A 24,727-nucleotide genomic window follows, 5' to 3' on the forward strand; every position below is an offset into this window, starting at 1 on the left:
TGGTAATAATGTTTTGGCTCAGTGTATTGTGCATTGTAGCAGCTTCTCCAAACTGTTGACCAAATGCAAGTGTGACTGGAGCTGGAAGAATCTGCCACAGGACATAGTGATTCTAAAAATGCCAATATATATATATCCCAGATTCCCAGTACATGGAGACTCTTGGCAATTGAATCACTCCCATAGCCAGGTGTAGACCAACTTGGATTCTGATTTCTCCTGTACTACCGGTTTTGAAACCCAGTGTACCACTTTGCATGGCACTGTGCAACAGTTACAAAGAAATGTAATAACACTAACTTCAATAAAGAAAAAAAAAAAAAAATTGGGGGGAGGATTTGTGGTATTTAGACCTTATTTGGCTCTAAATGACACCATTCATTTTCATATAAAAGCACAATTTGTAATCTCTTAAAAAATAAAACTCTTCATTTTCAGTAAACTGAAACATTGTCAAAACATGTCATGAATTGGGGGTCTCTGGTAAAAATCTGCTGGAATAAATATAAATGTGAAATGACAGCCATGTCCAATAGATGCCTCGGTGCTCTTAGCATTGGCCTAGAAAGATCAGCTAAAGTAACAAATGTAATTTCTAGATATTATCAAGTTATGCATTGGATATATTTTTAGACATTATTAAAATAAGGTGTCAAATTGTAGCATATTTTTAGCTCTGAAATGCTTACACAAATTTCAGCACATGGCACACCGATAAATCACGAGGTTCCTGCTAATCAAGACCTGATGTCCATTGGGGTGAACATTAAACTTTACAAAAATACCATGTTCTACAACTCTGAAAGATCTTTGAATAGAATCACTTGATGCTGTTAAGATAACAGGTGCAAGTTGATAAGGCTACCATGAACATAAATTTGTTTTTAAAGGTTAATAATAAATATTGTCTAGTTGGTGATCCATCCCCGTTTAATGTGATGCCTGAAACTCTCTGTGTAACAACTGCTGGAATAACCACAGGAGGGATGGATCCAAGTACAAGCTGAAGTTTATTGAAGAGCAGGTGGGGGTGAACAAATGTAAACAGTGCAAAACTCACACGTAATCCAGGTGCAAATCACAAAAGGTCAATCCAAAAAGGCAAAATCCAGAATACAGGCAAAATCTGAATACAGAACAGGTAAAGCATGTACAAAGAACATTCACTAACAACCGACAAAAAGAACTGAAAACAGGATAACACACGCACAAGAAACACCTGAAACAGATAATCAAACAGACCAATGACGAAACAGAACTACAACGGACTACAACCCCCATAACAGAATACAAACAGAAAGAAGGAACCGAAAACAGGGATGACGACCTCTAGCGGTCGTCCAGAACATTACACAGAAATAAAACAGTCCAAACTTCACGACCTTCACCGGTCTTCCAGAATATGTGACACTCAGATTAAGTTAGGCATCATGTTTTCATTGTGATTGGTTAATATTGTTTTGTTAACTTGATATACGCAAAAATTTATTAACACAATTCCAACAAATTGAATTAAGTAATCAATAAAAAAAGATATATTTTAGGGTTTATTATTTATATTTTGTTAAAGATTATACAATTCAATTGTATGGAATTTTGCTATGGAAACTGAAATGCGTAAATCTTCAAAATAGGCTAAAATATTTTTTGAGTGTGTGACAGATCTCTGAAATCGAGCATTAATTACATCTTAAACAAAAACATGATGTTTCATAGGTTGTAAATTATGAATAAGATGGCTTTAAACTCTACATTTAGTTCATTTGTTCATTTCTATCTTATTCATGCTAAACTAGTGCATTATTTCACTCAACAAATGAAGTCATTACCCCTAATTGAACTAGAGAATGTTTTTACAAGTGATTTAATGTCAGTTTCTTTGAGCGGACATGAAGTAGTTGGTTTAGGTCAAATTAATGTACTATTGTAGTTTTAACTGAATTTCATTAGATTTATCAAACTCAACTTTATCAAATTAGGTTTACTAAGGTTTCATTCAAATAAGTTTCTTATGTTGATTCAACTTAATTTATTTTAGTAATCATCCGCATGTGCCAGGTGAGCATGTGTAAAGACTTAAAAATGTAATTTCAAATGCTTATAAAGCGAAGCAGTGTTCAAATCGAGTATCACATTAAAGTGAGAGTCTTTCTGCTGGTTGTGCTGCTGCTTCCAAAATGTTGGCCAGTAATTGTGGTGACTTTGTAAGGCAAAGTGAAACTGATCACAATGTATTAAAACCATCACAATAAACCATCTGGTCTACATGTGAAGCATTCTGGTCCTGAGGGATCTGTTTCTTTGCCATCTGTTTTCACAGTGAGCAGAGAGTTAGCTGACCCCTCACCCCGCTCAACAGTGATGTGTTCATGCATCTGATTGCTGCTTCTAATGTTGGCAAATGAAATGATTTGTATAATATTTAATATCATGATGTAACATATGGTTATGCTTTTCAAATGGAAAAAAATGAAAGATATGATACCAATTGAAACCACTCCATGCTAGGGTGTAAATTAAAATACTACACAAGTTTTAACAGAATTATTCAGTTTAAGTACTTTTATAAAATTACAAGCTTCACATTTCTGCATTAAAAACCATCCAAAAATTGGCCCCATTGACTTCCATTTTAAGTGTCTCACTTTAACTGAGATCTTTACTTTTTTTATTTAAAGAAAAGTAGGGACGAATCAAAATACTTTTTGTGGTAATCAACATTATGCCACAAATGCATAATGAATAACTGAATAATTCTTCAGCATATTTGGTAAAACTTTATTTTAAGTTAATTGATCTTAACTTGTATATTGAACCCGGAATATTCCTTTATGCATATTGTAATGTAGCAATGTTTGTAATCCCTCTGTGGCCCATTTTCTTTATCAAGTACAAAGAAAAAAACAGTTTTATCGTTAAAAGAACTACAATTACCAACTGCTTTTTACATTATAAGATGTCACATAGGCTCTGTTTTATAAATATATGAAATATTTCTTCATATAGTAGTATTTTTCATTATGTGGATGTTATTGAAGTAAGTGTTACTGATATTTAAATATGCTTTAATAAGATGTCATTTCAAGTTGAAGTTATCCATACATACACTTTCTTCAACACCCCCAGCTTTGACCTTTCAGGTTTGCTATCTGTAAGAGGTGTGAATGGTTGCATGGATGATCCGTTCCTTCAATCCTGGGCACACAATCCCATGCTTGAAACACTGCTGTGACACCCTTTAGCATCTCTTTTTGGTTAAAACAGTCACCCTGTTGGCCACACAGACAGGATTTAACACGAAACGATTCACCCCCTCGCTGAAAGACATGTCAGATGTCACACCTGGCCATGCAAGGGGCCATCAGGATTGTCTTTAGAGGGGCTTTGTGCACAGCAGGTTCACTAGAGGCTACTAACACAATTATGTACCCCTGTGGTGGCTGGGCTGCAGACTTCTTACATTGGTATGTATTTTCTAGATATAGAAAACTTAATTGAGGTTACAATTTCCCACATTTGGTGAACTTTAATAGATGAATTGCCCTAGAAAAACCATGAGGCATTTCCTAATGCGATGATCAACATGTTAAATTCAGTTCTTTTTACACAATTGTTGGGGGGGGGTATGACCAAACATTTCCTTTAAATTCATGACATATGTAAAACCATCGTGCTTTCTCTAGGCCTTTAAATAAAAGGGTAGTTATGATAGGTGTTGTCTTTGAAGTAGAGGAGATCAATTTAAAATTTAGATGAACAGGAATATTCCGGGTTCAATACAAGGTAAGCTCGATCGACAGCATTTGTGGCATAATGATGATTAAACAAAAAGCTAAAATTGAGGTTACAGTGATACAATAATTATTCTATTAAAACTTGTGTATAATTTGAGTGTTATTTTTACAGTCGTTTTAGGCTTTGGGGGTTTACAGCGTTGGATCGTCATGGCAACAAAATTGTAAAATTGCCGATAACTTTACACTGAAAATGTTAGTAAGTTATTTTATTTTAAAGTTTATTATTTGGCCCCAGCTTCCCCATTCAATTCCATTGTAAGTGCCTCATTGTAACCTCGATTTAATTTTTTTTTAAAGAAAATGAGGAACAAGTTTTTTATTATGCCACAAATGCTGTAGATTGAGCTTAACTTGTATTGAACCCAGAAAATTCCTTTAAATGTTTAGACAAGCTAGTGAAAAAAACAGTGCCATTTAAAAATAGTTCATATTTAGATTTAATTTTAGTTAATGCAGAAGCTTGAAGACTTGCGGAATATGTGGATAATTTTACACCATTACTGTTTTTACCTATATTAACCACAAATCATGTTGTATAATTCTTTATAGCTAAATAAACTTAATTAAAAAATAGATTGTCCTTCTAGGCACCAATTCTGAGCATTGAATGTGTGCATATTCATCTAATCAATAATATAGAGCAAGAACGTCTTTGGCAATAATTGTGCAAACAGCAAGAACATGCAAAAATATTGTTTACAAACTGTGAACTGACAATTAATGATGGTAAAATTAAATATTTGTTTTATTATTTCAAAACCCTAAAATACATAAACAATCTTAAAAATTTAGTTTTTATAATTACTACATGGTAGCCCATGAAAACCATATTTACACTGACGTTCTCTCAAACTGCGACCTTCTATACTATTAACTAGGTCAACAAAGACACAAAACATCTTTCCTCCTACATAAACCGACACGTTTCTCTAAAAATAAAATCTGCTATTTGTTTTCTGAAAGAGCTGTTATACATCAAGACATTCCATTTCTGGATGAAATAAACGATCAAGTCCATCATGTTTGCATGAATATGAAGTTATTCAAGGGATATTTCAAAGTCACTCCATACTGATCGGTGAAACGATGCCATATTCCCCTACATCAACCTGTGCATGTAAAATCCACTAACTCCAGCCATTTCCTCGTGAGAATCTGATGAGAAAACAATCCCACCATGTTCCAATACAGGATTAATTGATGAAGTATGAAGAAAGATATTGAACATTTATGGTCCTGTGAGAAGTGTTTCTACCATGGCCTCCACATGAACTTGGACTGTGTGATGGTGGAGTTTAGGCGGTCCTCGGCAGATGCTGGGCTTGCTTCTGGCTCTGTCTCCTCCAGGTCAGAGCAGAGATCCTCACTGGAAGGGTTGGACAGGGGTGGGGACAGTACTGAGGACAGGTCGGACACACTGTGGCCTCCTGGACTCAGTGCTTCTCCGGCTGGCCATGATCCACTAGAGGAGGGAGGCTCTGATATGAGATCCATGATCATATCTTGAAGGTGGTCCTCGTTTAACGGCATGCACTCCAGCAGGTGACTGAGCAGCTCAGCCGACACATTGGCATCGAGCCCCGGGCACGTTGACACAAAAGTGTGCACCTCATGCATGCACTGGATATAACCTGCGGCAAATCTCTCGCTGGCCTCGCGGTTCATAGCGTCATTCTCTGGAAAGTCAGATACACAATTATCATCATTGCAACCAATCACCTAAACATGCAATAGAGAGGTGTATCATATATTCTTATACAATATATTGCTTATATATACAGTATATATTCTCTGTCAGACAGGCTGTACATGTGTGTGTGTGTGTGTGTGTGTGTGCTGCCAAAATCTTTGCCACCTCAGCAAAGGGGCTGTGGATTTTTCGTAGGAGAAGCACCCCGCTTAAGGCATACATTTTACAAGGGTATAAAAGTGTTTAACCCTTGCATAAGGTGTATACTTTTTGTTTTAGTGAATTTTTGATTGGATCGTGCCAGGTTGAACGCATTGCCTTTCAAAGCATACTCTTCTCACCCAAGCGAATACAAACCCCTTCGATGTACGTGACCTCCGACTGCTTTGTGATAAATTTTTAGTACAATTAACAGCAGGCGCGTGCACTGATGAACCACAGAGATGAGGACTATCCGCGTAAGACAATCTGGGCCGTGTGCGGACTGTTCTGATGCGCGATCAACCGTGGACAACCGAAGTGCACTTTGGCCTTTATAATCCAGTCATAACTAAACATAACTTTTTTTTTTTTTAAATAACAGAAAACTGGCTATTTAACTCAAAATATTTGTGTGCTATGTACACGTGTCGCACCACAAGCCAAAAGATCATATTAAAATCAATGAAACAGTCTACACTGGTTGATGCTGTTGCAGCGCATAGCGGCGACAGTAAAGACCAGCTTAAGCTGGTTTTAGTGGGTTTTTACAGCAGGGAATTTGAATAATATTTTTTTTCTAATCACATTTAGACGCATTTTTTGTCATAATAATAATTCTATAATAAAAATGTAGATAAATATTTATAGCAGTGGATTTCCGTTTTTCCATTTCACCGTTGCTGTCTACTCGAGCTCACAGGTGATTGGCCCGCGCTATAAGAACGTTTATTTTGACGCGCCGTTCTTCTTACGTCACCAGCATTGAAATCAGTTGCGAGTCTCGTTAGAACGACGCGTGGAACGCTACCTGTGTAGCGCGTTTCAAATCCAATTCAGTTACAATGCTGCCGGTTTCTTACCCTGAGAACGGTTCTGTAGGATGTTTTCAACTCGTTTAACTGTCATTTCAAGCACCTCTGCATTCTCCGTCTTTGCCTGCAGCTGCACAAAAAGTGAGAGAATATGTAAATGTCCATTCTTCTATCTATCTAGACTGACAGTTGTGAGAGAAGAGGAGTCACTTACATCATTATCCGCGAGCAGTGTCCGCAGTTCCTGCAGGCTTTCATTTATGCGCGCTCGCCTTTTCTTCTCCACTAAAGGTTTTCGCGTCTGGGACAATTAAACATGAAATATAGATCCGTTTAATACATGCAAACGTGGCCGTCTGTTTCATTTACGGCATATAGCCTAATGGCAACGCAAAGGGGTCCTACCTTTCTGTCACCTTTAACGGCATAAAAGTCATCCTCCTCCATCGCGCAACCGTTTTTACCGAGACGAACGGCGGGGGCCATTACCGATTAAGGGCTTGGTCAGTGATCCGCGGTTCGGATGAAACAGCAGAGAGTGAAGATGCAGTGTTTGGTTTCCTTTATTATGTATGGCAGCCACTCGGACCAAACGTGACTGGCAGTTCATCAGTTAGGGTCTCGAGTGAGGTTTTATACTGGCTCATTTGCATATGAATGAAAGATTCGCGTGCAGTAGTCTGAGCTCACACCAGCCAATCAGCGCGCGCGCTTTTGTCTCCGAAAGCGCACATTACGGGAAGCTGCCGAATTGGATAATGTTTTGTTTATGTAGATATACTTTCCCCTTAGTCAAATGTTGATTTGAGTAGCACGACTGAATTATTGTTCTCAAAACTTGATCCAATTTTTGCCCACAAAAATTCCGTCACGCAGCAGTATGCTTGTTGCCTTAAATACACTGTAAATAAATGTTCGTATTTTGGCACAATTATTTTATTCAGCATTTATTTATTCAATTTAACAAGAAAATACATGCAATTTTACGTTAAAATATTGTAGTAATAATAATAATAATAAGTAAAAAATATGATTTACCTTATAATTAAGAGAATACACGAATACATTCGTTTTTTGTAACATTACGGTGAAAAACTGTAGTTGATGGTGTTCTGAAGTAGGCTGTGTGATCCATCACATTTGATTATATGTTTTTGAAATATTTTTTGTTACTTAGCCTATTATTTTTAAAAGAGATGTACATTGAGGTGTTTATGTTACATGTTGTTTAGTTAATGTTTGTTGCATTATTTTAGTGTCATTTGTGTTACCCTATTGTGTTTTGTGTTTGTGTAAATGGCTCTGTGCATTGTCTAGACGGGGCGAATGCCTTATTTTTTGGGATGGCCCTTCGAGAGGTGTCTCCTTCCGGAAGTGCCTTTCAAGGGTGCAAAAATGCAATTTGGAAAATGCCCATTTTTTGGTTATTGCTCCTGGAAGGGCCATTCATAATGAAAATGAATTCACAGGTGTTCAACTGTTCTACTGGCTCCTGATGGGCCTCTCTACTGAAGAAAATGCAACATTTAACTGAACACTGTTTGGTGATCCCAAGAAAACTTACATAAGAAAATTAGGCCTGGCTTTAGGAACATTTAGGTAGTTTTATGAGTATGACATTACTTTCTAAACAACAACCACTAACAAACACTACCATTCAAATATATATATTTTAGTTTTTTGCATTAAATGATTTTTTTTGTTTTTAATTATTTTATTTATATTTTGCATAGTAATGGAGATCGGTGTGAATGTGCTGCATGTGGATATCCCCATTGATTAGCCTGGTTTTAAACACAATTTTCTGTTTATATCTTTGTACTTGCATGCTTTATGTTTTTTTGTTCCTGATCAATGAGCACTGCTATGTATCAGTATACAGTAATAATGTTTCGCTAGTGACATGATTATTTTTAGTAACAAAATTTTGTAATTTTAAAAGAATAACTCACCCAAAATGACAATTCTCTCATCATTTACTCACCCTCATGCCATCCCAGATGTGTATGAATTACTTTCTTCAGCAGAACACAAATTAAGATTTTTAGAAGAATATCTCAGCTCTGTAGGTCCATACAATGCAAGTGAATGGTGATCAGAACTTTAATCTTGTGCTGATATGTATGGACATTATATTTTGGCTTTGCTATATGCAACGCATAATTACATTTTGTTTTTTTTAAATCTGCTCACAACACTCTAGACTGTCATTTAAGGGTTAAACATCTGGCACACTGCGTCACGTGACACAATAGCATTGCAACGATTTCCGTGAAACAGTTCTACGGGTGCAGATCCAACAAAAGTGCCTCTGGTAAGAAACCTCTACGTTTTTTGATTGAAACTGTAAAAAGTAGCGTCTCTAGTATCGTTTGATATGCTGCTTTAAAAAATTCATTAATTTTTCACGCGTCAGAGCGCTGATAAACATGAAGTCCACATTTGTGGATTTTGGGACATTATTATAAATAAAAATGAACTAAACTGAAACTAGAACACACTGAGAAAAGTCAAAGTGTGAAAACTAATGGAAACTAAACCAAATTTGAATGACAAACTGAAAATAAAATAGAAATATCTAGAGTAGTATAGCAATATAACGTATATACGATTATTATTTTACGAGTTTCTGCCTACATTTTTTGTAAAAAAAAAATAACATTTTGTCACGATCCCCTGTTGTCTGCCCCGTGTTTCACTTGTCATAAACTACACTTCCCATAATTCCCTGCCCTCATCACTGCCTATGCACTTCATTGTTCTCACCTGTGGTTAACTTGATCATCATTATCCCTCTGTATTTAAACCCTGGTTGTTTGGTCAGTCATTGTCGGTCGTTGTATGTTTCAAATGTTTATGTCTTGTATACTCTGGTCTGTGTTCCTGCCTGAGCCCGTCGTGGAGGTTTTCCCTTGTTTATATCTTTTGTTTCCCATCGTGGATGTTTTGTTTGTTCCAGTCTTGTTTGTCTAGTTATTTTTCAATAAAACCGCATCTAGATCCCCACTCCTCGTCTGCCCTCGTCTGCCTTCATAACAGAACGACTGACCAGTAATGGATCTAGCGGTTCAACAGGCGAATTATAGACTGCTCTGCCTCAAGCAAGAGGACCGTCCTGTGGAGGATCACATTCGTGACTTTCTGGAGCTGGTGAATGTAGCAGACTTCCGGAATACTCCCTGGTGGTGTTCTTCAGGGAAAATCTCCACAGTTCGCTAAAGGAGCTGTTGCCACCGGCGACTCGGCGCTGGACGCTCCTTGACTTTGTGGAAGAGACTCTGCTAGTTTGCCGTTCACTGTGGGCATAGTAGAAGAGGGCCTTACCTCTCCTCCCAGAGTGGTCACCCCCCAGCCTTCCATGGCTCGTCCCTTCATGCCTGCCACGGCCAGCAAGCCAACGCCCATGCCTGCCACGGCCAGCAAGCCAACGCCCATGCCTGCCACGGTCAACGAGCCAACGGCCGCGCCTTCCACGGCCGACGCGCTGGAAGTCTCACCCGTCCCAGAGCCAGCGTTGCCAGCTTTGTCCACCCGGAGGAGGAGGAGAAGAGGAAAGGCTTCTGCTCCCCAGTCTCCGCCTGCCACGGTCAGCGAGTCAGAGCCCACGCCTGCCACGGTCAGCGAGCCAGAGCCCATGCCTGCCACGGTCAGCGAGCCAGAGCCCACGCCTTCCACGGTCAGCGAGCCAGAGCCCACCCCTGCCACGGTCAGCGAGCCAGAGCCTGTAGCCTCGACCGTCCCAGAGCCAGAGCCAGCGCCTGTAGCCTCAACCATCCCAGAGCCAGAGCCAGCGCCTGTAGCCTCGACCGTCCCAGAGCCAGAGCCAGCGCCTGTAGCCTCGACCGTCCCAGAGCCAGAGCCAGCGCCTGTAGCCTCGACCGTCCCAGAGCCAGAGCCAGCGCCTGTAGCCTCGACCGTCCCAGAGCCAGAGCCAGCGCCTGTAGCCTCGACCGTCCCAGAGCCAGAGCCAGCGCCTGTAGCCTCGACCGTCCCAGAGCCAGAGCCAGCGCCTGTAGCCTCGACCGTCCCAGAGCCAGCGCCTGTAGCCTCGACCGTCCCAGAGCCAGCGCCTGTAGCCTCGACCGTCCCAGAGCCAGCGCCTGTAGCCTCGACCGTCCCAGAGCCAGTGCCTCTCGAGCCTCCCAGGGCTCCGCCTTCCAATGCTCCGTCTCCAGAGCCTTCTATGGTTCCACCTCCTGAGCCTTCCATGACTCCACCTTCTACGGCCCTGTCTCCGGAACCTTCTACAGCTCTGCCTCCTGAGTCTTCCACGGCTCTGCCCCCCATGGCTCCACCACCTGAAACTTCCATGGCTCCACCTACCACGGCTCCGCCCTCGGAGTTCTCCATGTCTGTGGCCCTGTGGCCGACTCCCAGGCCTCCTGAACTTGTCCTGTGGCCGACTCCCAGGCCTCCAGACCCAGACCCAGTAACACATTTCAAACGTTACCACCAAACATGTAAATTACCAATTTTTCATGTGTATGAAACTCTTCAAAATTACATTAAATATATCTCAACCATTTAAAAATGTAAATGAATAATAAAATGATCATTACAGTGAATTTTCTTTAAAAAAAATTCTAGAATTCACCTGGGTATTTTTTGACCTACATCTTCATTTTGGGGGGTTAATGTCGTTTATGCATTCCAGGGTTACAATCAGGCACGTGCACACATAGACATCAAAGGGGGCTTGAGCACCTGCCCTATTTATTCCTTGAGAGAAAGTGCCCTTTTATATGGGGTGCATTTTTTTAAATTATTTTTTTAATAAATGTATGGACATTATATTTTGGCTTTGCTGTATGCAACGCATTTAAATTAATTTGAACTGACTGAAATCTGCTCACAACACTCTAGACTGTCATTTAAAGGTTAAACATCTGGCACACTGCATCACGTGACACAATAGCATTGCGACGATGTCCGTGAAACCGTTCTACGGGCACAGATCCAACAAAAGTGCCTCTGGTAAGAAACCTCTTTTGATTGAAATCTATTTGGTAGCATCTCTAGTATCGTTTGATATGCCCCTTTAAAAAAGGCATACATTTTTCTTTAAAACGTTTTTTTGTATACATTTTTTTAATAAATGAATATATATATATAAATAATCAGATAATTAAAATGCATTACTTTCTTGTGGTAGAAGTGTTAATCATTGATAAGACAATACAAAAAGCGGCTTTAGAATACAATGTATTGTTTACTACCATATTATTGATCATAAGTCAATCATTGACATACAGTTCACAGCAATCCATTACACAAGTGAATTTGTCAATCAGAGATTTATTATGAGGGCTTGTTTAAGAGCCCGTCAATTTACACCTGCGTCAGACATGCTTGTGTAGCGTCTCGGGTGCGTCGCATCATAAACATAATATTTTTAGTTCACTGTTTCAAGTTAAATATAGTTTAATACTCAATCTTTAAACACATCTTGAGATCCCTTAGTTTGCATTTGCACTCCTTTGAATTGTTTTGAACGCAAGAACGTAACGCATATTTGTGTTGATCTGCCTACTGTGTTTTCTTCACTGTATAAACTGTGCGTTGTTCATACAACTGATATTTCACTTACTGCCCTCTGGAGTAAACAGGTGGTACTACAAGCTTCATTTCTCAGGAATCTTCCTTATTATGGTGCTATTAATTGCATAATTTTTTTTAACGCGTTATTTTTGGTCAAATTAATCGCACTGAATTAACGCGTTAAATCGACAGTCCTAATATATATATATATATATATATATATATATATATATATATATATATATTCCTGCTTTCCCCCACAGCTTCCTTGTCAAAAAAAATAAATATTTATTGAATAAAAAAAATCTAAATATCAGGTCGCGAGATGAGACTTTGTTGAGTTCCGATGCCCTCCCTCCACGTCTCCGTGCAGCACACATCAGCACATCAGACACACAGACAGGCAGACATCAGCCCCTCCCAGCTCATATCCCAGTTGTGTTTTTCTTGGCTTGTGTGGAGGTGAGTGGTGATGAACAAAAGACTAAGCTACCAGTGCCTCGACTCTACAGCTAATTAGCCAAAAGACAAATATAGTCAACTTATGTCTTGCTAACTTGCATGACTCATGAGCTACTAGCTAATGTAATAAGTTAGCTAAAGTGTATCTAAGGCAATATATCATGGCCATACAGGCTAATGTACTGTACTTAATAGAGACACTACAGGTGAATACAGTCAAATTTGTGTCTAATAACATCATCACAATCGCCACATTGATATGTAAATTAGGCGTTAACTAATTAAAATGCGATAATTTGCATACATTTGACAAGGCACTGCAGGTGAATAGTAAAACATAAATACTATATTATAATATTATTTCAAAGTTCAAGTTATTTTATAATTTCAGTTAAGTTGCTGTATTTTGACAATAATTTTTTGCAATGTTTTTTCATTATTTTTGCAGTGTTTGTTTCCTGTAAAATGAACAAAATAGCAGCATCAGACTTTTTCAGTTTAGTGATTTTGAAGTGTTATTTTCCAATAACACCAAAAGAATTTAAACAATTTATTGCCTTGTGCAAAATAAACAAATGATTAGTGAAACTATATCCCTCTTTTTGGTGCAGTCATTTATTCAAAATATATATACTTGAAACTAATAGCATAGAAAACATGCACATTTTGGCATAGTTTCCTTTGCTGTTGCCCACACTTGTGATAAACCTAGCGAATACTAAAGAAGACCATGATCTCTGAGTGAACTGATTATGTTGTATTGCATGACTGTGATGGAATTAAAATAAATTGATAACAAAGTCAGAGTTGTGTTAATATATTTAAAGTTTAAAAAAAAAAATGTTTTCCACTTGAGCCCTACCCCCAAAATGTCTGTGCATGTCCCAGAAACATATTTTGTAAAATTGTAAATAGGTAAATAATCACAAAAAAATGTACAACAGTTGCTACCAAAACATTCCTTTATTAATAATGGTGTACATAGAAAAGTGATAGGAAATGAAAAGCTATACAATATTAAGCTAAGGTTGCTGCTGGAAGACATATTAGGGAGTCCAGCAGGGGGTGCTCACACTGCAGACTGTGTAGGTCCAAATGTCCCAGTATAATGATGGGGTCACTATACAGTAAAAAGGCACTGTCCTTTGGATGAGTCATTAAAAACCCCAGGACACTTCTCGAAAAGAGTAGGGGTATAACCCCAGTGTCAATCATGGCTTCCTAATAATCCACATCCATTAATTGGCTCTATCACTCCACTCTCTCCTCTTCATCAATAGCTGGTGTGTGGTGAGCGTACAGGTGCACTATTGCTGCCGTCACATCATCCGTCATGCTGCACACTGGTGGTGGTTGAGGAGAGTCCCCTGTTCACTGTGTAAAGCGCTTTGAGTGTAGTGTCAGAAAAGTGCTATATAAGTGTAACGTTCATTCATTCATATTAGTAGCTAAAGAACATTTGTAATATGAAATAATATATAGTGTTAAATAAATAAGGTGATTATTAGGGGCCTTCTACAATGCAGGCTACAGTAGTTTTACTTCAGAGAGGAAGTAGACAAGGTCTGAAATGAGAGCTATTGTGGACTAGATCCGCCTCACACACGCTTGCAAAGAAGCATATCTATAAGATACATATCAGAGGAGGCTCTACCACAGACAGCCACACTGGGTGAATATACACCCCAATGCACTGTGTGAACGCACACCAACGCACAGCCACACTCAGAGTGGCAACAAACTTACAGAAGATACATTCAGTAAGACATATATTACATAAACATACACACAGACAGATATTTCACCAGGGCCTCCACATGTCAAGAATGGGACTCGGCAGGACAGAAGGAGGAAGGCAGGTTCTTGGGCTCTCCAACTCATCAGCATGGAAACCAACTGTCTCACTATGGTTAGAAGAAATACTTGTCAGGCAGTTCTTGGGTGGCTGAGGGCAGTCGTTGGCTGATCTCGGGAGAGATTTGAGCAAGTGGTTGAGAAGGCGGGAGCCAAGGGTTTTGTCCATCCAGTCACAGGAGAGTAGAAGATTGTGAACTTCCTGCATGCACTGGATGTACCCAGTACTGTACCTCTGTTGGGACTCGGCATCCAGCACGGGATCTGTAGGGAGACAAGGAGATTATGTGAAGACACAAACAATGGAAATCAATGAAGAAAATACTTTGTGTCCTTGGGTTATTTCTCCATGTTGGTTTTAACAACTATAATGTCAAACTCATTGCATCTCAAAAAAGTTACTCAAAACAAATCAGTAAAATTATAAATGACTAATTACTTTTAGACATAAAATTACTTAACTGATTATTTAATTGAAAAATTAATCACATTCCTAATTACTGTACTTTTAAGTAACTTTTTTTTTTTTTTACACACTTTTAACCCTTATGTTGTGTTTCAGCTATATTAATACAGATTTTTTTGTCACATAGAAATGCACATTTGAAAATAAAGCATTGATTTTGAGTTTGGCAGCAAAATGTACTCATATTAACTACAGAAAAATCAGCAAAAGTTAATTAACAACTAATTTATCTAGGGCTATGTTAACTGATTTTATTAATATTAACATTATTCAAAACAATCAATTGTTTTCCTTTTGCCAGACTCTTAATTATTTAAAGGTGCACTCAGTATTTTTTTCCCCTTTAAAGAAGTTTTTCACTTGAAGAAATGAATTATAATTTTGATTAAACATATGTATAAAATCACGAGCACTCTCATGAGATGAATCTTATAAAAGCTGTTTTATTCTAAATGGGGCAGGGGGGCCCACATGGGGGCTGCCATTTTAGAATCACATGACCAGCTGAATACTACCCGTTTAATCTCAGTAACCATCCTGTTATTGGACACTTTCACTCTTGGATTTAATTAATCATGGCTAATTGTGAATAGTGAATTTCTATAATGACATCAGTAACTGAATTCTATTGATTTTGAATAATGCTGCATCCACACCACTAGGTGTCAGTGTACGTCCAAGATGACATGAACAAAGAGTTAATGAGTGTAAGCTACCTTTAATTCACCTTTTTCAATTAAAGTTCATTAGAACTAAACATATTTACAAAGGAGAAAAAGTCATAACTTCATACTTAATTCATGAGTGTCCAGGGTTTAAAGCTTATTTGTTAAATTCTGCTTTGTAGTTGCATTTATGACAATTTACTATTGTTCGTGCATACTATCCAGAATTGAACTATGGAATTAGTTAGATCATGTTAATCACAGGTAAAGATTATCACCATGCTTAGATGTAATTATTGTATGTATTTAATTTGTACAACAACAAAAAAATACTACAAATAAATAAAAAATAATCTATGGAATTTGTAATGAAAAATAATATCCTAAACACATGTAGAAATAATAAAAACAACCTCTTTTATTGCCCTAATATACAATATTTAATATTTTTGTAGGCTAATAATATTAAAATGTATTACAAATATATACCTACACTATTTCTGGCTAAATAACTTTGTTACTACTACAGTTAATGCTACTACAGTAACGGTCAGGTATATTTCTATAAGGGTGCTGATTTGTGGAACGAAAAGCCTGTAATTTCCATTGTGAATGGAACAATGTTCTCTTACGAGAGGTTCTCTCGTATTGCGTAAGCTAGCTTACGCTACGGGAAAGATTCATCTTTTCTGAGATATTGAAGCCAAAAAATTATCCTTAATTTTGTATCCATTGTCAACGCAGTGCGGCAGCTGCAGACCTTGAGCGGGCTATCTAGCGAGCTCATAGGTTGCTCTGCGGCAACTGCTGCAGCCTATAGACGAGCTTGGGTGAACTCGCATCCAATGAGAGGCGTCCGCGCGCTCACTGCATCAAAGCCTGCCAAAATGGGCGTGACTAGAGTGCATATAAGCGTAGTTCGTAGGCTGGAACCCTGATTTTCATCTCTTCAGGCGAAGCTCTTCGCATCACTGAACTGGAAGCCGCGTCGCCGTTCGAGGGGCATCAAGCAAGCGTGGACAGCGCTCGAAGAAGCCGGCCGTCTTCGCCACCTTCAGCCGTCCTGCGAGCTACGCCATCCGGCGACGTATCCTTTTTAAAAGCAAGCTAGTTCTTAAGAACTTCACAAAAGAGTACGAGCGTCTTTTTTAAGATGCCTCGCTCCACTTGCGCCTCATGCTCCTCTCAGCACCGGAGACCGCCACATCATCTGCGCTCTCTGCCTGGGACTGGGGCATGCAGAGCTCGCCCTCGCCGAAGGCGGATGCGATCTCTGTGAGGAGCTGCCGATGTCGACCCTGCGGGCTCGACTCGAAGCGCTCAGGACCGAAGCCGCGCCGCCTTCCGTTCAGCCGTGCAGAAAAAAGCGCCGCTCTCAAAGGCTGCCGGAAACAATGGTAGAAGCGATTGCCTCACCGGAGCCCATCCCTCGAGCATCGCCTTCACCCTCCCCGCCCACCCGGATGCGCAGTTGCCGCCGAGCGGCTGCTCTGCTGCCATCTCGGACGAAGAAGTGGAGGATAAGGGCTGTTCCATCATGGCTTCGGACAGCGAGGAGTGGTCAGGCTCACACGCCTCCTCCTCGGCCCAGGAATCCAGCAGGACCCGCGCCGGAGTCGAAGGGGAACTAACACGCCTCCTCACACAGGCCGTCGACCACCTCGAGTGGTCACCGCCCCTTGAGCAGGCACCCAACAGACTTGACGGCTGCTTTCTACAGAGCCGCCGCCGTGCAGCACCCGCTACCCGGGCCGCTCCCTTCCTGCCGGAACTCCACGCCGAGCTTTCCAAATCATGGAACGCGCCTTTCTCGGCCAGGGTCCGATCCCACGTCTCCACCTCTCTTGCTTCGGTGGACGGCGCCACTGAGAAGGGCTACGCTTCCATCCCTCCGGTCGAGGATGTGGTAGCAGCACACCTTTTGCCCGCCCTCCGCGAGATGGCGGTCTAAACCAGTGCTCCCGTCTAAGGCCTGCAGAACAACTTCCACCTGTGTTGGCCGCGCCTATTCCGCCGCCGGCCAAGCTGCATCTGCTCTGCACTCTATGGCCGTCCTACAGATCCTCCAAGTGGACCTTCTGCGGGATTGGGATGAGGAAAGCAGGCATCCAGAGGCAGTTGCAGACATACGGAGTGCTACGGACCTCGCCCTCCGCGCTACCAAAGCTGCAGCCCAAGCTATAGGGAAGTGCATGGCCGCGCTGACTGTGACCGAGAGACATCTGTGGTTAACGCTAGCCGACATGGGAGAAGCAGAGCGCTCTACGTTCCTCAACGCACCGCTCTCTCCATCCGGTCTCTTCGGCTCCGTGGTGAGTGGTATCATTGACCTGTTTTCAGAGGTCCAAAAAGCCACACAAGCCATGAATCTCTTTCTGTCTCGTCGCGCTAGCTCCTCTGCAGGCCGCTCACGTGATCAGCCTCCTGCACGAGCCTCTTCACAGCGCCCAGCTCAACAATCTCAGACTTCTCAGCGTCGACAGGGCGGCCGCCCTCGATCGCGCTCAGACAGCCGCCGCAGACCGCCGCCCCCCCGCGGGCCTCGATTTAAGGTAACGCTGAAACAAGAGCAACCGAAGTCTTCCTAACTTTGTTGAACAAACGATGGCTCAGTCCCGCCGCGGCCGGACCACCGTCAAAGCTTTGCCCCCTGTCAGTCCCCTTCTCTCAGGCTACTACAGTGGTGAATTTAGCAGCCAACAAGCCGGTGACACTGCCCGCTTGCCTGCACTCAAACGCCGTTTTCACGGCGACCCAACTAAATCTTGTAAAGAGCAAACATGTCTTATGTGTAGAAAAAGTGCCCACAACCCAGTGTTCGCCCCTACACACAAGCATAACACATCCCGTGCCCCTATCAGAGCACGCTCTCATAAAGCGGTTACGAACCGCTCGAGCGTCAGAGTCAATGAAGGCGCCCACAAATGCGTGCGCGCGCCCATTCTCTGGCCGCTCTGTCACACGACCAGCCCTATGTGTAGAAAATGTGCCCACAATCCAGTGTTCACTTCTGCACACAAGCACTGCATGTCTCGTGTCCCCACCAGAGCACGCTCACATAAAGCGGTTACGAACCGCTCGAGCGCTAGAGTCAATAAATGCGCCCACGAATACGTGCGCGCGCCCATTCTCTGCCCGCTCTGTTACATGGCCAGCAAACATTCCTCTGTGTGTAAGTCCCGTGCCCATGACTATGCTTGCGCATCACGTAACAGATGTGACTCTTTCCCCATTCATTCCAATCGGAAGTCACTCACAAAACAGCCTGTTCATGCTGTCTGCGAGCAATCATGCATGAACACACTAAACGCGCTCACACATTTTGTTCAGCGCTCTGTGTGCGGCAATCAGAGCGAATTGGCCATTCACCCTCTAGCGTTACGCTTCAAAGCGTGGGAAGCTATTCCAGGGATATCCAAGTGGGTGTTAAGCACAATACAACAGGGCTATTTGCTACAGTTCGATCGCCGCCCTCCTCGCTTCAGAGCGCGGCTCGAAACCACTGTGAACACGGAAGCAGCGTGCATGCTTCGTTCAGAAATAGCAAGCCTTCTGTGCAAAAGGGCCATAGAGAAAGTGCCACCCTCTCTGAGCGAGTCGGGGCTTTACAGCCGTTATTTTCTTGTTCCCAAGAAAGACGGCGGCCTCAGACCCATATTAGATCTCAGGGTTTTGAACAAGGTGCTTGCAAAAAGACCGTTCAAAATGCTTACAATCACGAAACTCCTCACGCATGTGCGCCAGAGGGACTGGTTTATTTCTCTCGATCTGAAAGATGCATACATTCAGATTCAGATAAATCCCCGTCACAGGCCATTCTTGAGATTCGCCTTCGACGGCCAGGTTTATCAATACACCATCCTCCCGTTCGGCCTGTCCTTAGCACCCCGTACTTTCACGAAGTGCATGGATGCGGCGCTCGCACCCCTGTGGAGTCAGGGTTTGCGAATTTTGAACTATTTGGACGACTGGCTGATTATGGCACAGTCACATATGGAGCTTCTGTCTCACAGAGCAGTTCTCCTCAGCCATCTGAACAGTTTGGGTCTTGCAGTCAATTGGACCAAGAGCTCACTACAGCCCAGTCAGACAATTTCCTTCCTTGGAATAGAACTAGACTCCGTGGCAATGACGGCTCGCTTATCTACACAGCGCGCGCGCCGTGTTCAGTGACTAGCCGCATCTTTTCAGATGAACAGCCTCACGCCTCTGAAGAAATTCCAGAGAGTGCTAGGTTACATGGCCTCAGCCGCAGCAGTACTTCAGCTGGGTTTACTGCACATGCGCCCGCTTCAGCATTGGCTAAACACCCGCGCGTCTCGCCGGGCTTGGGCCACAGGCCGCCAGCCCATCAAGGTGACTCAGACCTGTATTTCAGCTCTGCAGCCCTGGACAGTGGCCGAATGGTATCAGCGGGGAGTGACAATGGGAGCTGTATCTCGCCGAAAAGTCATCTCGACAGACGCGTCCAACACGGGTTGGGGCGCGGTCTGCGAGGGCTCTCTGGTTTTCGGCCTATGGTCAGTTCAGGAAAAGCTCCTTCACATAAATTGTCTGGAAATGATAGCGGTCGAGTACGCGCTCGTGCGCTTTCTCCCGGTCATTCAGGGTCACCACGTCCTGGTCCGTTCGGACAACAGATCTGTGGTATCCTACCTAAACCGTCAGGGCGGCGTCAGATCCAGGAACCTCTTCCATTTGACGAAACGCATACTGAGTTGGTCCCAGTGCCACCTGCGCTCGCTGAGGGCGACGCACGTGCCAGGCCACCTGAACGACGGCCCGGACAGACTGTCCAGAGACAATATTCCCCCAGGGGAATGGTCCCTGCACGCTCAAACAGTCCAGACGTTATGGCACCTATTCGGCAGAGCAGAGATAGACCTCTTTGCGTCCAAAGAGAACTCTCACTGCCCAATATTTTTCTCGAAAAGCGAGGACGCGCTGGCCCAGGACTGGCCCAGACGCCCGCTTTACGCCTTCCCTCCTGTCTCGCTATTGCCACAGGTAATGCAGAGGATCAGGGAAACGCGTCACTCGGTGCTCCTCATAGCCCGCGTTGGGAGAATCAGACATGGTTCCCGGAGCTTACGCAGCTGTCACTGACAGCGCCGTGGCCCATCCCAGTGAGAGCAGATCTCTCTCAAGCTCGCGGCACAATCTGGCATCCCCACCCAGAGCGCTGGGCGCTGCATGCGTGGGTGATCAACGACTACCCGTCGCTCTGCCAGATGGAGTAATAAACACCATCATACACGCTAGAGCCCCTTCCACAAGAAGACTCTATGCGTCAAAATGGTCTGTGTTCTCAAAATGGTGCACCGACAGAGACCTGGACCCGCGGACACATGGGGTGTCATCGCTGCTCGTATTCCTACAAGAGCTGCTGGATAAGGGCAGATCCCCATCCACGCTCAAAGTGTATGTGGCGGCCGTTGCGGCGTTCGCTGAACCCCTGCACGGCCAGTCATGGGGTAAAAACGAGCTGGTCATCCGCTTCCTCAGGGGAGCTAGAAGGATGAACCCCCCGCGACCCCATCGGTTCCTATCTGGGATCTTTCTATAGTTCTCGAAACTATGAAAGCCCCCCCTTTCGAACCACTTCAATCCGTGGATTTGAAATACCTTTCACTCAAAACCGTTTTTCTGACTGCCCTGTCATCAGTCAAACGTGTGGGAGACCTTCACGCGCTGTCTGTCAGCGCTGCGTGTCTTGAGTTTGGACCAAGTGACTCCAAGGTCATTTTAAAGCCTAGACACGGCTATGTTCCCAAGGTGATCGGTACTCCTTTCAGAGCACAGGTCATTTCCCTATCGGCGCTGCCAGCACCCGATAGCGAACGCGACGCCAATCTCCTTTGCCCGGTCAGAGCACTGAGATTGTATACTGCGCGCTCCGCCACTTTCAGATGCTCTGAGCAGCTTTTTGTTTCGTTCGGAGGGCGCACCAAAGGTCTCGCCGCCTCGAAACAGACACTATCTAGATGGATAGTGGACGCTATTGCTGCTGCATATGCGACAAAAGACCTGCCATGCCCGTTGGGCATTAGGGCTCACTCCACTAGAGGCATGGCATCCTCGTGGGCATGGTCCAGCGGGATTTCCATTCACGACATATGTGTGGCAGCGGGATGGACTTCCCCCTCCACCTTTGTCAGATTTTACAATATGGAATTGCCCGCTCTGCAGGCAAAACTACTAGCGGTTTAATACGCTACAGCTCCCCTGGTGAGCTGCACTGATGGGTCACATTCCACACAGACCGGCACCGGCGCTCTGTCGTTCACTTCCCACTATGTGCTTATGTATTACACAATCAATGACCCGCATTCTTGCCGGCCAAATATTATTTCCCCACTCATAAGGGCTCCCCGGGTCCCCCTTAATTCCCTGGGGCTCATACAGTGGATGCTTGGCGCGCACGGCGTTGACAATGGGTTCCCGTAGCGTAAGCTAGCTTACGCAATACGAGAGAACCTCTCGTAAGAGAACGTATCGGTTACCTAACGTAACCTCGGTTCTCTCTAGATGAGGGAACGAGTATTGCGTAGCCGGCCGTGCTCGCGCCACGAGCGACTTTTCGCTTCAGTCAATGAAAACCATTGTTCCAGCCTACGAACTACGCTTATATGCACTCTAGTCACGCCCATTTTGGCGGGCTTTGATGCAGTGAGCGCGCGGACGCCTCTCATTGGATGCGAGTTCGCCCAAGCTCGTCTATAGGCTGCAGCAGTTGCCGCAGAGCAACCTATGAGCTCGCTAGATAGCCCGCTCAAGGTCTGCAGCTGCCGCACTGCGTTGACAATGGATAAAAAAATTAAGGATAATTTTTTGGCTTCAATATCTCGGAAAAGATTAATCTTTCCCGTAGCGTAAGCTAGCTTATGCAATACTCGTTCCCTCATCTAGAGAGAACCGAGGTTACGTTAGGTAACCGATACGATTTCCTGTTTAACCTCATCACTGTAGTTTAATGTTGTTTCAACTAGCTTCAGCACAGAGCCTTTAAGTGTCTTATATCAGTCTTTATAACAGAGAATTCTGTGTCAAATTCAAAAGTGTCGCATGTGACTCACTGTTAACCTCGGGACAGCACGCCGCATGCGCAGAGCAGGTTCATCAGATTAGTGAGACCGGACGCTTTTACTCTGCTCTGCCCCGCAAATGCACTGCGCAGCTTCAGGTAGCACCATTTCGTCACACTCTTGTACTATTTGCGGACACTAAAGAATCCTGCCAACAGTCTAAAATAAATGATACATGCATGCAGACACTCAAAGGAGTTTTCAAACGCTTATTTTTTTTATTCAGTTGTACATAGCATCAAAATTAATTTTTGAATATAGAGAAATGACAGAGGTCTGGAACTCTGTGACCTCATAGCTGGCTATGACCATGCTTATATGTGACTCTTCCTGTCACAGAAACTCAAACAGACATAAAAATTATTTAAAAATAAGTGTAATGTACTTAATCGAAAGTTAGTAACCGTTTTCTGATTACAAAATTTTAAGTGTAATGTGTTACATTACTTTTTTACTAAGAAGTAATTGTATTAACTTAATTAATTACTTTGTAATCAGATTACATCCAGCACTGCTCACTCGAAGGGCCGTAGAGGTGATCTACAAATCTTTTACAAATCTTGTCTGAAACACGTGTCAATTGTGTAGAATGTAATATTTGTGTCCATGTTGGTATTTTAGTATTTTATACCCTTTACTTGATGGTTACACCACATAATATTTTTAAAGTCATTTTATATATACATATATATACCAAATGTGAAAAATATGTTTTACAAAAATCATGAATTAGAATTTGTTTCTCAGGGTTACAACAAATTACCTGGGCTGCATTTCCCAAAAGCATCGCAAGCTTAAGTTGATCGTAGAAACCATTAATGGACTCTATGATCAACTTAAGCTTGCAATGCTTTTGGGAAGGCAGCCCTGAGCATAATGTGTTTTTTCAAAAAAACTACAAAATCTAATCATATTTAATAAAAAGTTATATTTATATATACATTTTATTAAATTGCTACACAATGACCAAACAAAATATACACACTAAAACAATGTTTAAGGACTGTTTTGGTATTATTAGTAATATTTGAATCTGTGTATTATATTTACTTACCAGATGACATATTGCTCTGGATATTCTGCAAATGTTTCACAGTCATCTCCAGAATATCTGCCTTCTCCAACTTAGATTGCTGTATAAAGTTTAAAAAAAAGATTTTGATGAGTCTATAGGCATTTTCAAAATATTCCCTAAAGCTGGTGTTTATAACCTCCTACACAATACATTCAAACCTAATACAACTGACCTGTTGTACATCCAAGGATGTAATTTAATTTAAAACTGTGCGTATATGCTACTTACATCAAGCCTGAATGCTCCAACTACAGTCTCTCTCAGTTGATCCAGACAGTGATTTATTCTCTCTCTCCTCTTTCTCTCAATGAGGGGTTTCCGTAGCTGAAAAGACAAACAAAAGTTTTCAAGGAAAGGAAAGTTGTTAAAGCCACTACACTTGAAGGTATCCTCCCTGAGAGATTGCAGTGATTTTGTAGAATACCTTCCTCTCCTCTTTGGCACTGATGTGCCTTTGACCTGCATTCTGCTGGAGGTTGGTAGCAGTCATCTCTAGTGCCTTCTGTACAGTTTATATTTTCACTCAGTCCTCTCTTGGTCTATCTAAGGTCCTCCGCGCCATGCACGCCCTGTATTTATAGGGAGGACATTTGCATCTGAATGCATGAGCTCTTTGGCTGAGATATTTTCCCACACGCTCGCTCCCATCACTCACAAATGACAGGTCACCACCGCCTCTATTCAATACATGAGCTTCCAAACACACACACATTGGCCTACTTAAAGCAAGCAACAGATGTCCAGCCTAGAAGTATTCTGCACACAAAACTAAACATTCTGTCTGTGCTCTTGAAAACCCAAGCTGGTTCTCCAAGGCAGGTCCACATTCCCAGGATGTAAGAAGAGTGTTTTGTTACAGTCAACCCACCTGAGACCAATGCACATTCACACCCTGTCCTTAATAGATCCAAGCGAAACCAAATCCAGGTCCAAAGGTATCGAAAATACACTCTGGGCCATTGTCTACAGGTAACATGCCCGATGCAAAAATCACAAGAGATCAAATAATAGAACAAAACAGACAGACACTTTAAGTACTGTATTGACCTTTTTCAGTGATGTCACTTTTCAATTCAGCTGCC

The 24,727-nt window shown here is 42.5% G+C and overlaps 2 protein-coding genes across 2 annotated transcripts; both read right to left on the reverse strand.

The window, feature by feature from the left end:
* Positions 1-4,528: 4,528 nt before the first annotated feature.
* On the reverse strand, positions 4,529-7,180 carry her13 (hairy-related 13). Its single transcript, XM_052110505.1, has 4 exons — positions 6,906-7,180; positions 6,715-6,801; positions 6,549-6,630; positions 4,529-5,473 (listed from the first exon to the last, which is right to left on the reverse strand). Exons 1-4 carry the CDS (start codon positions 6,984-6,986, stop codon positions 5,049-5,051), a joined length of 675 nt encoding a protein of 224 aa, XP_051966465.1. The 5' UTR covers positions 6,987-7,180; the 3' UTR covers positions 4,529-5,048.
* Positions 7,181-13,538: 6,358 nt separating this feature from the next.
* her8.2 (hairy-related 8.2) lies at positions 13,539-24,178 on the reverse strand. The gene is made up of 4 exons (XM_052110501.1): positions 24,070-24,178; positions 23,874-23,969; positions 23,625-23,703; positions 13,539-14,618 (listed from the first exon to the last, which is right to left on the reverse strand). The coding sequence occupies exons 1-4, from the start codon at positions 24,133-24,135 to the stop codon at positions 14,302-14,304; spliced, it is 558 nt and encodes a 185-aa protein (XP_051966461.1). The 5' UTR covers positions 24,136-24,178; the 3' UTR covers positions 13,539-14,301.
* Positions 24,179-24,727: the final 549 nt, after the last annotated feature.

This window comes from Xyrauchen texanus, chromosome 38, assembly GCF_025860055.1.
Source record: "Xyrauchen texanus isolate HMW12.3.18 chromosome 38, RBS_HiC_50CHRs, whole genome shotgun sequence".
Classification (NCBI taxonomy): domain Eukaryota; kingdom Metazoa; phylum Chordata; class Actinopteri; order Cypriniformes; family Catostomidae; genus Xyrauchen; species Xyrauchen texanus.